This window comes from Hyperolius riggenbachi, chromosome 2, assembly GCF_040937935.1.
Source record: "Hyperolius riggenbachi isolate aHypRig1 chromosome 2, aHypRig1.pri, whole genome shotgun sequence".
Taxonomy (NCBI): domain Eukaryota; kingdom Metazoa; phylum Chordata; class Amphibia; order Anura; family Hyperoliidae; genus Hyperolius; species Hyperolius riggenbachi.
In genome coordinates, this window is record NC_090647.1 from 167854678 (window position 1) to 167870252 (window position 15575).

Below are 15575 nucleotides of genomic sequence, written 5' to 3' on the forward strand. Positions count from 1 at the left end.
TTTATAAAAGAAACAAGCTGCCACATTCATAATAGGTATCAGAAATAGCCCAGGAGAATGCTATGTGTGTACACAGGCGCATTCTGAAAAACCCTAGGAAGTGCTTAGTGCACTCCTATCATTGGCAGATGTTGTTTTAGACAAGTAATATGGTTCTGACATCACTGAATACTGCTGTCTATATGATTTTCCACTAGCACGTCAGATTCTATAACATGGTGTTTCGTTAAAGTACAACCGCAATGCTAAGGAGTGATTAAAGGTGTTAGTAGGATCAAATTGGTTACAGTAGGATTAACATGAAATATTTTCTATGGGAATTATACCTACCATATGTGACTACACTATGAAAAATCCATCACTATGTAAATGGTTTCCACCTCACAGAGCATAAGGTATTCAGAATACTGATGTTGAAGAGAAGACAATCCTACTTGCTCTGTGGGCTGCTTTCTCAGCTTTTCAGAGCTTCAATAGTCTAATACTGTTAATTTCATTACTCTTGTCCTGGAAGATAAATAGCATGTTTTGCAGAAGCTTTCCTTTAATCAATTCCAACTTCCTGTAAGTCTTCTGTCACTGGGCACCATTGTAATAAAATGTAGTAAGTTTTATTTTGTCATGATTGCATTAGGTGGATATTAAAATGCATCCTATTTCATTCCAAGATACCCTTCAGCAGCCTGTTACATACCCTTCAGCCTTTTTATGTTATGAAATGAGAGATACGGGGTCTAAAACAATCACTGCATCGATAACAGTGGCTGCAATGAGAGACAGATTTGGGCATGGGACATTAAGCTTTAAGAGGAAAATTAATTGCTTGTTCTTACAACTCTCCGATCTTATACCTTCGAGCGTCAGACTGGACTAGACGACAAACCTATATGAATTTCACTGTCAGATCCCAGTATTTATCTGCATTGCATCACAGACCCCTTCAGCTCGCAAAAGGTTAAACAGTTAATGCACCTTGGAATTGAAATTGATCTAACCCCGCTAAGGGCACATGTGCAATTGCTTTTGATAAAAAACAGATTAAGATTTAAAAGGTAGTAAAGCCCATAGGAAAAATGGATGCTTATGTTTTTAGGCAATGCAGTTGTAACTGAGATATCATAAAATATCTGGTGATAGTACAGTAATTCAGTTTAATTAATATATTTATAAGGTATGGATTGAAATAGGGCTCAGAGTTATAGAATTGGGGATTTTTATTGACTACATGCAAAAAAAAACCAAAATATCAACCACCCTACATATTTTATTTTCATGCATTCAGTGTTTTTTTTTCTTTTTTTTTTTCTAGCCTTATACGGTGTTCTGTGTGCTTAATTCACAAATCAGGCTGCTTTCTTCTATGTCAGCTATTTAGCTGCAGTGTTTCATATTGTGGTGTGGTTTTATCATTCCCGGAGATGTTTGCAAGACAGTAGATATCCAAGATGAAATGTACAAATGGATTTTAGATACCTAGCAGAAGAAAATACCTTATGGCAATATGAGGTGTTCTACCAAGTCTATAACTGTGTAACCAAGTGCACAGGTACTAAAGCAGAAAGCTGTTGTGGGAAAGCCAGTAGGTGGCAGTAATAAGCTAATCTTTACTCTTAGGCATTCTTTAAAAAAATGAAAAGGAGAGAGAGAACGAATGAGAGAGACAAGAAATTAAGTCAGTCAAAGAGAAGAACTGAGAGTGAAGGTTGGCGTATGGCAAATGGAGGATCAGAGGATTTAAGGCACCTCTAAACTGTTGAATTTTAGCAACTTACAATATGTTGCTTGGCTTTGGGTGTATTTCCTTTTAGCAAATCTAATGTTTCGTAGTGCAGCTTCTTCTGACTCCTCTGAATGAACGATTGAAGTACCAGCCGAGGCAAACACAAGGGCTGCTGCAGAGTGCAGAAGCAGCTAGCAGCAGCAGCGTTTTGTCTAGGATTTAGGAGGAAAATAACAGATGGGGGAAAAATTCAGCACATAACCATGCCTTTGCACAGAATTGCCGGTGCTTTTCCTGCTCAGAGCTTGGTGTATTATTTTATCCACAAGATCAATGGCATTTGCATTCACAACAGCTGAAGAGAAATATTAATCCTGGCGACTGCTTGGATAACTGTGTTTTTGTTATGCACTGCATCGCTCTTGCAAGGACAGTAGAGTAAGTAAAACCAATTCAAGCCTTTCTCATCTTCACAACTGCAAAGCATCTCCATATATACTGTTATATATTTACAGATCGTGCTTTGTGCAGAGATATGATGAATAGACTGAGTCACGGCTGAAAACAAATATATATTCTATATAAGACTATGATCTTATTGCCTTGAAAGCAAGACGTAGAATATTTACCAAGAAGCCGATCTGCTACCTTGCATGTTATGTCTGCCTTCTGAGTTATTTCAGTGATGCCTGGCGTTTTGCTGTTGGAAATGAAATTTTAATTCATAGGATGTTTATTGCTCTTCAGCCAGAATAAGCACCAGTCACTGCGGTCTTGCTTTAATGTGAAGTCCATTGGGAATCCGGAGCTATTGATTGCTTACGTTCACCCTCCACAGTGATAATTGCCAGATATTTCTAAATACACATGAAAATGAGGACTGTGCTTTCATCTGGATTTTTTAGCATAATTGTGTGTTGAAGACTGCAGGGAGGAAGTGATAGGAGGACAGTGATCAGCAACAAAAAAAAAAAAAAGGAAGGGGAACAGTTAAAGCAAATCTGGCTATGAATGCGGTAACTGTTCTCTATTCAACTGTGATTTTGTCTTTTTTTTTTCCCCTACCGGTTTGTAATCTGTGCATCCAGCCATGCTTTGCCTGTTGATTTGTTCCAGACTGCAGGATGAAAACTGGAATTTAACTGAATGCAACTGTCGCTTGTAAGCTGAGGCAGCTACTGGTCTTGCAGAACAAAACAAAAAAAATATAAAAAAATACAAAAAAAAAAAGTGTGAAATGATTGAAACCAAGCTGCGATTGTAATATTTAGCAACTGATGATCAACTTTCATGGGTACTTGCATTTTGGAATTTCCTGCTAATCCCTGCTGTATTTAATATTCATGAATTTGAGCTTGCAAATAGAGGTAATGTAAAGCAAAATATGAGATGGTGGTTGTTTTAAAGAAATACTGGGCAGTCAACTGGCATTGCATTTTGTGCACTTTCTTTTTCCTTTTTTCCCCCTTTTTTTGAAATAGTGCCTGCCTTGGAAACTTTACAGTTAATTTTCTTACTTAAAATCCAAGCCATTTCTTTTGCAAGGTACATTTTTTTCCCTTGCCTCGTGCTTCCTTCTAGAGCATCATAAAAGAACATTGTAAATTGCTGTCTCTTTAATCTCCTTTGGACAAGATAGTTATCTGTGTTAAACCGTGCAAGATTGAAAACTTGATTTTCTTGGAAAGGCAAATCAATTTCCTAATACTGTCATAACTGCCCTCATGTGTCAGTTCACTGGGGGCTTATCTTCTCTATTAGTTTTTAATTCAGTTGGGACTTTAGTGACAACAACGACAACAACAACAACAAAAAATAGCTAACTGATAAACAGTCACTGTTTGGAATGTACCGCTTTGTCTTTTTTTACTTTTTCTATTGGGCTTCTGTTCAGGCACTAAAAACTTTAAATTTTTCCATCTCAGAAGAAGGGGGGACACGAAATGCTATTGGAAACATTAATGATGCACATCTGGAGCCACCAGAGAGAGGCAAAAAACCTAACTTTAGGGTGCTGGAGAACTCTGCTCCTCATTTACTGGATGTTGATCCAAATAGTGGGTTACTCTACACTAAGCAAAGAATCGATCGGGAGGCTTTGTGCAAAAACAGCCCAAAGTGTGTACTGTCTCTAGAGGTATTTGCAAATGAAAAAGAAATATGCATGATCAAGGTGGAAATTCTTGACATCAATGATAACTTTCCAAAGTTTTCTTCTGATCAAATTGATATTGATATTTCAGAAAATGCTTCACCAGGTACCAGATTCCCACTAACAACAGCGCAAGATCCTGACTTAGGAAGCAATGGTTTGAGGACTTATAAGATACGGGGTGATGTTGGTTTATTTTCTTTAGATATTAAATCTAGAGGAGATGGTACAAAGGTTCCTGAGTTAGTTATTCAGAAAGCTCTGGATAGAGAAGAACAGTCCCATCATACACTCATTCTAACTGCCTTTGATGGAGGGAATCCTCCAAGATCAGCCAATCTGCAGATAAACATTAAAGTTATTGATGCCAATGACAACAGTCCTGTTTTTGAAGCCAAATCATACACTGTTGAAATAGCTGAGAATTCCCCAGTGGGGAAAATGATAATTGATCTGAATGCTACAGATCCAGATGAAAACACAAATGCAGAAATTTTGTATTCATTTAGTGGTTATGCATCTGAACAAGTGTGGGACCTCTTTTCTATTGACTCTAAGACTGGTGTGATACAAGTTAAGGGTAATATAGATTATGAAGAAATTCAGATGCTAGAGATTGATGTGCAGGCAGAAGATTTAGGCCCCAACCCCATTCCTGTACATTGCAAAGTGACTGTTCTAGTTACTGATATTAACGACAATTATCCATCAATTAGCTTTGTATCTGTCCGACAGGGAGCAATCAGTGAGGCCTCTCCTCCTGGTACTGTGATAGCCTTAGTGAGGGTTACTGATAAAGATTCAGGAAAAAATGGCCAGTTCCAGTGTTGGGTCTTGGGCAACGTCCCATTTAAACTTGAAGACAACTATGATAATTTTTACACTGTAGTAACTAGTAGACCCCTTGACCGTGAAATACAAGATGAATACAATGTAACCATTATTGCTAGAGATAATGGGAACCCTTTGTTAGATTCCACAAATTCATTCTCTGTGAAGATATTAGATGAAAATGACAACCCTCCAACTTTCTCTAAAGCTATGTATGCGCTGCAGGTTTCTGCAAACAACATTCCTGGTGAATACCTAGGTTCCGTTCTAGCACAGGATCCTGATTTAGGACAAAATGGAACAGTGTCTTACTCGATATTCCCCTCGTATATTGATAGTGTGTCAATCTACACTTATGTTTCTATTAACCCAAGGAATGGAGCAATATATGCCTTGAGGACTTTCTATTATGAACTAACAAAGTATTTTGAATTTAAAGTGATTGCAAAAGACTTGGGAATTCCACATCTAGAAAGCAACGCCACTGTCAGAGTGTCAGTTTTAGATGTGAATAATAATGCGCCAGTGATTGTTCTGCCAAGTCTACAGAATGACACTGCAGAGATCTATGTGCCACGAAATGTGGGATTGGGGTATGTTATCAGCACTGTAAGAGCAATGGACATTGATTTTGGAGAAAGTGGACGAGTAACGTATGAAATCATTCAACAGAGTAAAGACAACCTGTTTGAAATGGACCCAGTGACTGGAGAAATTAGATTACTCAACCCACACTGGGAGGATATTGCTCCAGTAGTTGAATTGATAATCAAAGTAACTGATAATGGAAAACCATCACTGTCTACAGTAGCAAAACTAATTATCAAGGCCAATTCTGACTGTATAGGATGCTATGAGGATGAGAGCAATGTTATTGGGGAACAACGGGACTGGGACATTTACTTACCTGTTTTGGTTGCTCTGAGTGCAATTTCCATAATTCTTTTTGCTGCCATGGTAACAATAGTTGTTAAATGTAAAAAGGAGAACAAAGATGTTGGATCTTACAGTGGCAGGGCAGTGTATGGTGCTCAGCCTAAATTAGGGAAGATGAAAAAGAAGAAGCTAAACAAAAATGATATCATGCTCGTCCAGAGTGAAGTGGAGGAGAAAAATGCAATGAACGTTGTAAGCTGCCCATTACTGGTTACATCTCCGATGTATTTTGATTGCCAGTCCAGACTTCCTCTCAGTTCCTCTCATTCAGGGGTGATGTATCTTACGCCTACTTCTAATGAGACTGAACCTCAAGAGAATGCCGGATGTCAGGGTCAGAACAATGACTCGGGCCCAACACGAGTGGCATCTGAGAATTCTTCTACCTCGACCTGGATACCATTAACGAAGGTAGGAAACATCATCTAGTTACTTACTCATTAGTGATATAATTGTTGATGAGACTTTCAGGTGATCTTGTAGCAGCCAGTGTCTCTGTATCTCTGAATCCTGGATGTGCTTTCTGAAGCGACAATGTTTTTGTGGCTTTGTTGAACTCATTTGTGTTTATATTGTATTTATTTTGCAGAGAGAATGTGACTGTTACTTGCATTGGTTTAGGATATTCTTTTTTCTTCTTTTTCTTCTTATTTGTCCTCTCAAGCATAGCCACAAAATGTCAACCTGTTTTATCACAGTGGGGACCCATTCACACTTGAGCTGTTTACTGCACTTAAAACACTTTCAGAGCTCTTTAGTAATATATGCAGTAGAACAGTATGGTATAAATGTATTTTTGCACTGCATTCTTCTTTAAAAATGTTTTTTTTTTCTCTATGAGAAGGATTTAGCAATGTATACATTCAGCAATTTGCTGTTCTGGTAACACAAGCTGGTTTTCCTTGCAATCTCCTATACTGATTTAAATGCTAAGTAAGTAAGTGTGTGCATGTGTGTGTGTTTTTGTGTGTGTGTGTGTGTGCGTGCGTGCGTGCGTGCGTGCGTGCGTGCGTGCGTGTGTGTGTGTGTGTGTGTGTGTGTGTGTGCGTGTGTGTGTTTAATTTACCTTTTGGGAAAAAGACCCATGCTTACAATGATTTCTTTATTTCAGCAACAATTTCATTATGTAGACAGACATACCAGTCAACTGGTATGTGAGATAGGTGAAATGATTAACCACCTGAAGATGAAGTGGTAACTGGGTGTGTTTGATAACTGCTATGCTATGTACAAAAGAGTGTACTGCTGTTAGGCCTGAGACCCACTGGTGGCACTTTGCGATGGATCGTGATTTGTGAAGCGTCCATGATTTCCAAAATTACAGAAGTCCACAAATTTACCATGGTTCCCAGAGCGATCATGATTTGGCTCTGTACCCCTACAATGAAATTGCTCCAGGTTTGTTTAAAAAAATGCTGCAGCCCCAGGGCCGGATTTACCATAAGGCACTGTAGGCACATGCCTACAGGTGTTATCACAAGAGGTCAGCGCTCATAGCAAAATTTAGTACAAATCAGCCAGTTCGCCCTCTCTTCACAATAGACAAATATACACACAAGAGAGCGCCACCTCTCTTGTGTGTATACATGCCTACAGGTGCCTGATGATAGAAAGGCAGCTCACTCTGCTCCTGAAGTGCCTTCCTCCCTCCTTCCCTATGCAACTAAATACTGAGGGTACCTCTGGCTACCTAATACTAAGGGGCGCCTGTAGCTACCTATGGCAGGCAAAGAAAGTAAGAAAGTAAGAGAGAAGTGACAGCTGGGGCAACCAGCACACGTAGGCTCATGAAGGGCAAAGTCTAGGGTGCCACGACATCTGTGCATATAGGCTCCTGTGATGTAAATCCGGGCCTGGGCAGTCCAATTGCAGTCCAATTGCCAGGCATGTTCGCTGAGTGTAAGCGCTGCAGTGGAATCACCCTTATAAAGTGCCTCTTCCATAGCACTTTGCCAAATACCGGCGATTGGCAAACGCAACTAGAGAACTGCTAGTGGGTCCCAGGCCTTATGGTTGAAAGTAAGTTTATTTTGTATTATTATTGTGCATTGTGCATTAGCGAGGGTCATGACACATGGTTGATGTGAGCGTTGCTACAGTAACATGCATTATTCTACTTGTGTAATGCGTGTTACTGTAGTAATGCTCATGTTAGTCGTGTACTGTGGGTCGTGTGGCACTCTTCTGGCAGTAATTTTACCGGCGGTTAGTGCATCAACCCCTAAGAGATACTAAATGAAAAACAACTTTTAAAAGGTAAATTATGAGAAGTAATTGATAAGGGGGGGGGGGGGGGCAGAAATATAATATATAAGGCTAATTTGGGAATTAGCCCCATTGTTTAATAAACAATATCTTGGTTTGCATTTTCTTTTACTTTGGTCTGCTACCAACATCCCTGGTATATTATAGCAGACCTTACAACTTAAAGGGAACCTGAGGTGAGAGGGATATGGAGGCTGCCATATTAATTTCCTTGTAAACAATGCCAGTTGCTTAAAGAGAGCCAGAGACAAAGCACCCTCATGTATTTTACCATATATATCAATGGGAACATGACAGTAAACACCTACCCTGCTCTTTGTTTGATTCTCCACTGCTCAGTATGCTTGGTATCAGCTCTGATAAGAATCCCCGACTGATCATTCAGTCTAGCTTTCACCAGAATGATTATAGCTGAGTCAGTCTTCTGTGATGCCTTTTCATGCCCAAGTCTGCCCCCTTATGGCTCTGATTCCTGCTATGTATCTTCATAGCAGGAAATCAGAGCCAGGAGGTGGCAGGCTTGGGCTTGAAAAGACATCAGAGAAGACTGACTCAGCTATAATCATTCCGGGGGAAAGCTAGACTGAATGCTCAGTCAGGGATTCTTATCAGAGCTGCTAGCAGGCAGATTTAGCAGAAAAGAATGAAACAAAGATCAGGGTAGGTGTTTACTGTCATGTACCCATTGATATATGTGATCAAATACATGAGTGTGTTTCATCTCTGGTTCTCTTTAACAGCCCTGTTGATCTTCTGGCATAAGTAGTGTCTGAGTCAAAACCTGGGAACAAGCATATGGCTAATCCAGTAAAACCTGAGTCAGTGAAGTCAGAGTACATGATCTGCTGCATGCTTGTTCAGGGTCTATGGCTAAACGTATTAGGGACAAAGGATCAGGAAGACTGCCAGGGAAATGGCATTGTTTAAAAGAAAATACATATGGCAGCCTCCAAATCACTCTCACCTTGGGTTCCATTTAACCAGCCTGCAGCTGTTTTCTGCAGTCAATAATTAGATTTCAGCCAGTGGTCCTGTTTTCAATCCCTGGCACTACCTTGCAGTCTTATTAATCACTCTATATTATGTGGGGAAAAAATAAGAAAGTGATGAGATTAGCGGCCATATCACTGTATGATGGTCAATATCCAGGCCTTCCTGAACTGACCAAAAAGTGCTTGAACAAATCAAAAGCTCTTACTATGGCTGTTAGGCCCAGAATTTCCATTAAAGGCAACATGTTTTTTTTTTTTATTTATTTTGCTTTGAACAATTTAAATGCAAATATATTTTCATGAATTTATGTTCAAACAGGACAGACTTGTAATATAAAGCACAGTCTGTGTGTTGTGGAATTCTCTTGAGCCAGCTACTGACTTGTCATTATATTAAATTGAAAGCAGAGTCAGGGAATGAAGCTGAGATATGTGAAATGGGAAAATAGTACAACAAACATAGCTGAGTGTTTATACTTTCATTATTAGCTAATTTAGCTCTACATGCATTGAACAAAAGAAAAAAGAAAAACGTTTGTGTTTATTACCTTTATCTTTAAAAAAAAAAAAAAACTCACTCACTCACTCACACACCCCCGTGGTGGTCTAGTATGTATATATATACATACTAGACCACCACGGGGGGATACTACTAGACCACCATGAAATTATTAAAGGGGAAGGAGGACACCACTAGACTACCAGGGAATGCTTGAAGGCAAAGGGGGGTACTGCAAGACGACTTGGGTATCCCTTAAAGGGGAAGGACCAAAAAACTATCAGAGAGGGGTCACTAGACTACCAGGAGCTACATTTAATCGGAAGGGGGGGAAATATTTGAAAGGGGGGGGGGGGGGGAAACCACTAGAACCCAGAGAAAGCTCCACTAGACCCCAGGAAAAGATATAAATAAGACAGGGAACCACTAGTTCACAAGAACAAGCTATAACAAAAAGAGGGGTAATACTATTTTTAGCCACATTTTATAGACCAGCCCACTTTTTAAACCACACCCTATGTGTATAAAGCAACTAATTACATTTTTCATACACTTCTTATTCCCCTATTTACCTTTCACCTGTTTAATATTATTGCAATACCAGGAGAAAAAAAACTATATATTGCAGAAAAATATACTTTTATTACAAAATAAAATATCACCATACATAGAAGCAGCAACAAAATTCAAGTTTTATAATTAATGGGCTAAATAGCCCAATTTGATTAGGATTTATTTTTTCTGTGTCTTTTCAAATGCATAAGAAATAAAGTCATTTCTAAGGGGGAAAATCACCAAAAGAAAGTAATCTAAATCACCCAAGGAAAAAATGGGTACATACAATCATTCATAAATGTCCCTTTTATTCCCTAAAATGTATTATTATACCAAAGAAAAAAACCACTGGAATGCACACACACTAGACTTGAATATCCAGTCAAATGTATGACACACCAGTGCATACAAGGTTGCATACAAATTTCAGGAACATTTCACAATATGTTAGTGGCATGGCCCATCCACAAATAGACAAGACACAGAACATTTATATTGCTCTCTTCTTCTGGCGGACTCAAAGCACCAGAGCTGCAGCCAGCCCGCCACTATGATGTGCTCTATAGCGAGTAGAAATGTTAGGAAGTCTTGCCCAAGATCTCCTACTGAATAGGTTATGGCTAGAGATGGGCCGAACCTCAGATTTTAGGTTCGCGAACCCTGTTCGCGAACTTCCGCGAAAGGTTCGGTTCGAGAACAAGTTCGCAAACCGCAATAGACTTCAATGGGGAGGCGAAAAATGATAGAAAACATGTTTCAAAAGCTCTAATACCTGGAGCCACACCTAATTGAGTGAAATACACATCACTGCTGAAGGACCCACCCTCCCTCCTCCTCCTCCAAGCAAGGTCCTTTATACCATTTGCCTACCTACACTAATTAGTTATGGGACAGCTGCTACACACTCTGCTAGGGAGATTTTAATTGGTCTCCCTCCACCCTTCAACCCTTCAACCTATTCCCTCCTCCCTCCACCCTTCAACCTTCAACCTATTCCCTCCTCCCTCCTACCGGAGGGAAGAGGGTCTCTTCTGGCAGGGAATTATACTATTTTAAAAGCCAGTATACATCATACCATAGCTGGGAATCGAACCCAGATCTCACTGTGCAGTGGACACGTCACCCTAAGCACTGTACCACTACAGTAGTAAGTGAAGCTAGCCTAAAATGTACCATTAATGCTCAATGCAATAGAACCATTAGGTTGCTTAAAGGAGAACTGTAGTGAGAGGTATATGGAGGCTGCCATATTGATTTTCTTTTAAGCTATACCAGTTGCCTGGCAGCCCTGCTGATCTATTTGGCTGCAGTAATAATAATAATAATAATCCAAACATTTGTATAGCGCTTTTCTCCTGTCAGACTCAAAGCGCTCAAGAGCTGCAGCCACAGGGACACGCTCAAGAGGCCACCCTGCAGTGTTAGGGAGTCTTGCTTTGAACTCCTTACTGAATAGGTACTTGACCTAGCCAGGATTTGAACCCTGGTCTCCCATGTCAAAGGTAGAACCCTTAACCAGTACACTATCCAGCCACTGTCGTGTGAATCCCACCACAAACAAGCATGCAGCTAATCTTGTCAGATCTTACAAAAATGTCAAGCACCAGATCTGCTGCATGCTTGTTCAGGGTCTAGGGCTAAAAGTATTGGAGGCAGAGGATCTGCAGGATAGCCAGGTAACTGGTATTGCTTAAAAGGAAATCAATATGGAAGCCTCCATATACCTTTCACTACAGTTCTCCTTTAAAGGGAACCTTAACTGAGAGTGATATGGATGTTTCCTGTAAACAATACCAGTTGCCTGGCAGTCCAGCTGATCTTTGTGACTGCAACAGTGGCTGAATCACACCCTGAAACAAGCATGCAGCTTGTTTTCAGGCCAGCAATTTCAGGCCAGCAATTTCAGGCCAGCAATTTCAGGCCAGCAATTTCAGGCCAGCTTCAGTTGGTATAGTGGATAGTGTGCTTGTCCACCATACAGTGAGACCCAGGTTCAAATCCCAGCCAATGTGAGTTGGCTTTTATGCTACAAATCCTTAAAGGGAACCTAAACGGAGAAGGATATGGATTTTTCCTTTTAAAATAATACCAGTTGCCTGAATCGCCTGCTGATCCTGTGTCTCTAATACTTTTAGCCACAGCCCCTGAACAAGCATGCAGATCAGGTGCTCTGACTGAAGTCAGACTGGATTAGCTGCATGCTTGTTTCAGGGTGTGATTCAGCCACTATTGCAGTCACAAAGATCAGCTGGACTGCCAGGCAACTGGTATTGTTTACAGGAAACAGCCATATCACTCTCAGTTAAGGTTCCCTTTAAAGGAGAACTGTAGTGAAAGGTATATGGAGGCTACCATATTGATTTCCTTTTAAGCAATACCAGTTACCTGGCTATCCTGCAGATCCTCTGCCTCCAATACTTTTAGCCCTAGACCCTGAACAAGCATGCAGCAGATCTGGTGTTTGACATTTTTGTAAGATCTGACAAGATTAGCTGCATGCTTGTTTGTGGTGGGATTCACACAATAGTGGCTGGATAGTGTACTGGTTAAGGGTTCTACCTTTGACATGGGAGACCAGCGTTCAAATCCTGGCTAGGTCAAGTACCTATTCAGTAAGGAGTTCAAAGCAAGACTCCCTAACACTGCAGGGTGGCCTCTTGAGCGTGTCCCTGTGGCTGCAGCTCTTGAGCGCTTTGAGTCTGACAGGAGAAAAGCGCTATACAAATGTTTGGATTATTATTATTATTACTGCAGCCAAATAGATCAGCAGGGCTGCCAGGCAACTGGTATAGCTTAAAAGGAAATCAATATGGCAGCCTCCATATACCTCTCACTACAGTTCTCCTTTAAGCAACCTAATGGTTCTATTGCATTGAGCATTAATGGTACATTTTAGGCTAGCTTCACTTACTACTGTAGTGGTACAGTGCTTAGGGTGACGTGTCCACTGCACAGTGAGATCTGGGTTCGATTCCCAGCTATGGTATGATGTATACTGGCTTTTAAAATAGTATAATTCCCTGCCAGAAGAGACCCTCCTCCCTCCGGTAGGAGGGAATAGATTGAAGGGTTGAAGGGTGGGAGGAGGGAGACCAATTAAAATCTCCCTAGCAGAGTGTGTAGCAGCTGTCCCATAACTAATTAGTGTAGGCAGACAACTGAGTCAAATGGTATAAAGGACCTAGCTTGAAAGGAGGGTGGGCGGGTTCTATAGCATTGAAAGCAGTGTGTTTGACAATAACATGTCTGCTGACAGTGAAATGGAGGGTAAAAATTTTGCTTTATAGAGCGAACCAGGCGAAGCGAACTTCCGCAAACGTTCGCCTGCGACACCCGCACGCAAACCACCGAAGTTCGCACGAACCCCGTTCGCCGGCGAACCGTTCGGCCCAACTCTAGTTATGGCTTACTAAACCAGAAGAGCCGAGATTAGAACCCTGATCACCTGTGTTAGAGGCAAAGCCCTCAACCAGTAACACTAACCAGCCACAATAGGAGTCACAGATGACTAGGATCCTACAAATGTAATATATGACCAGTTGTCCTTACTTCAGAGGCAGTGCACCAGTGGCTAATGAAGCAGGTGGTTCAGAGGAAACTAGGCGCAACCATAGCGGTAATGCTATACTGCACGGGGCACGTAAGGGTAATTAGAGGTTTCTGGCGATCAGCAGACCGCAATTAACATCTCCCTCTGAGTTGCGATGACCCAGAGGGGGGATTAGTATTTTACATCGCCGAGGATTTGAGCGGCAGCAGGGTGAGCTGTCATTTGGCTCACCCTGCGCCCAGCCCATTGGCGGCGTACACATACGTACACGTGGCTAAATCCTTCCACTCTCAAATACTATTTGATACATGAGATGCTGCACCATCCCACTCACACACATGTGCAGGATGACATATAAGACAGTCCTTCCTTACTTGAGAGCTGGGTAGCTAGATCCTTCCACTCTCACATACAAATTTCATGCAATTTGCATGCAGTTTGCAACATAAGATGCTACACGGTCCCAATTGCAGACAGATACATAACAATATCTATGGGTAAGGAGACTGCTAAAAATAGAACTATCCACTTATTATAAAGCCAGCAGCATACGCTACTGCATTATTGCAGACAGATGCAGCAGGGATTGGCTTAAATAGTGTCTTAATCCCACACATGAAACATGTGCATGCTTATTGTGCTTGAATTTCAGTCAAACAACTGGTCTGATTCCATGATGTTGGGCCAGTGGCTTTAAAGAGAACCCGAGGTGAGTGATATGGAGGCATATTTATTTCCTTGTAAACAATACCAGTTGCCTGGCAGTTCTGTTGATCTTCTGGCATACATAGTGTCTGAGTCAAAACCCTGGAACAAGCATATGACCAATTCAGTAAAACAGCAGTCAACTGCTTCACAGCACCTGATCTGCATATGCTTGTCTAGGGGCTATGGCTAAAAGTATTAGAGATACAGAATCAGCAGGACAGCCAGGCAACTGGCATTTTAAAAAGGAAATAAATATTGCAGCCTCCATATCGCTCTTACCTCAGGTTCTCTTTAAGTATTAGAGGCACAGGATCAGAAGTCCAATCAGGCAAGGCTGGATTTATATTTTTTGTGCCCCTAGGCCAAGTATGCTGTGCCCCCCCCCCCTTCATGCGCAGCAGCGCCCCTCCCATTCCATGTACAGCCCCCTCTTCCATGTGTATCATCCGTGTATGCAGCCCCTCTCTTTCATGAATGGCTCTCTTAGGGATCACTTTTCCCTTTTTCATGTGTTACTTCCCATTTCCAGCCCCCTCTTTCATATACAGAATCCATTTTTCATGTCCAGGTGCCCTGCTGGGTGGCAGCTTCCCAAGGCCCCAGCATTTCTGGCCTTTTCAGAAATCCTACCCTGCAGTCAGGGCACTTGCCTTTTGTTTAAAGGAGATAAACATGGCACCCTCCGTATCCCTCTTATAAGGGGCCTATTCCCAGCTTGAATGTTTATTAAACTAGCCCCTATCACCTACTCCCATTAGTCATGTGATCTCATGTATAGAGGTAGGGGAAGGGAGGTTGGGGATTTGTCTATTAAAAATGAAGCTGTACCGGTACTTTATGGGCTTTCCTCATTAGCAGCTCTCCTTTATTGTATAGTTTGGAGAGGTCATTGGAAGCTCTGAATTTGGAGTGTTCACTGCTCAGTTAAAATAAGCCTGCTCCTGCTACTCCTTTCACCAAACAAAAACATGTCTGCACTACATAGAGTACATACAGTATATGTACATAGTATATGTACATTAATACGATAGTTGTGTTTCTTATTTTAGTATCTGCAGCTAGTGCCCATATATTTGCAGATTAAAGAGAAACTCTGACCAAAAATTGAACGTTATCCCAATCAATAGCTAATACCCCCTTTTACATGAGAAATCTATTCCTTTTCACACACAGACCATCAGGGGGTGCTGTATGACTGATATTGTGGTGAAACCCCTCCCACAAGTAACCCCTCCCACAAGAAAAGTTCAAACTTTTGTGGGAAATAGCTGTTTACAGCTGTTTCCAACTGCCAAAAACCATGCAACAGCTACATCACCTGCCAACAGTAAAATGTTCACTGGAGTTCCTCTTTAAATGTGTTTCAG

At 41.1% G+C, this 15575-nt stretch overlaps 1 protein-coding gene across 4 annotated transcripts in view; it reads left to right on the forward strand.

Annotated features, from left to right (window-relative positions):
• PCDH17 (protocadherin 17) overlaps nucleotides 1-15575 on the forward strand; it is a 284741-nt gene that overhangs the window by 18842 nt on the left and 250324 nt on the right. For 2 of the 4 annotated variants that reach the window (XM_068267823.1, XM_068267824.1), the window contains exon 1: nucleotides 1691-6050. The exons of the other annotated variants lie outside the window; for them this stretch is intronic. In XM_068267823.1, coding sequence (XP_068123924.1) covers nucleotides 3567-6050 — 2484 coding nt within the window. In that variant the 5' untranslated portion in view covers nucleotides 1691-3566. Of the gene's footprint in view, nucleotides 1-1690; nucleotides 6051-15575 lie in introns of those variants that run through there. 4 annotated transcript variants of the gene reach the window in all.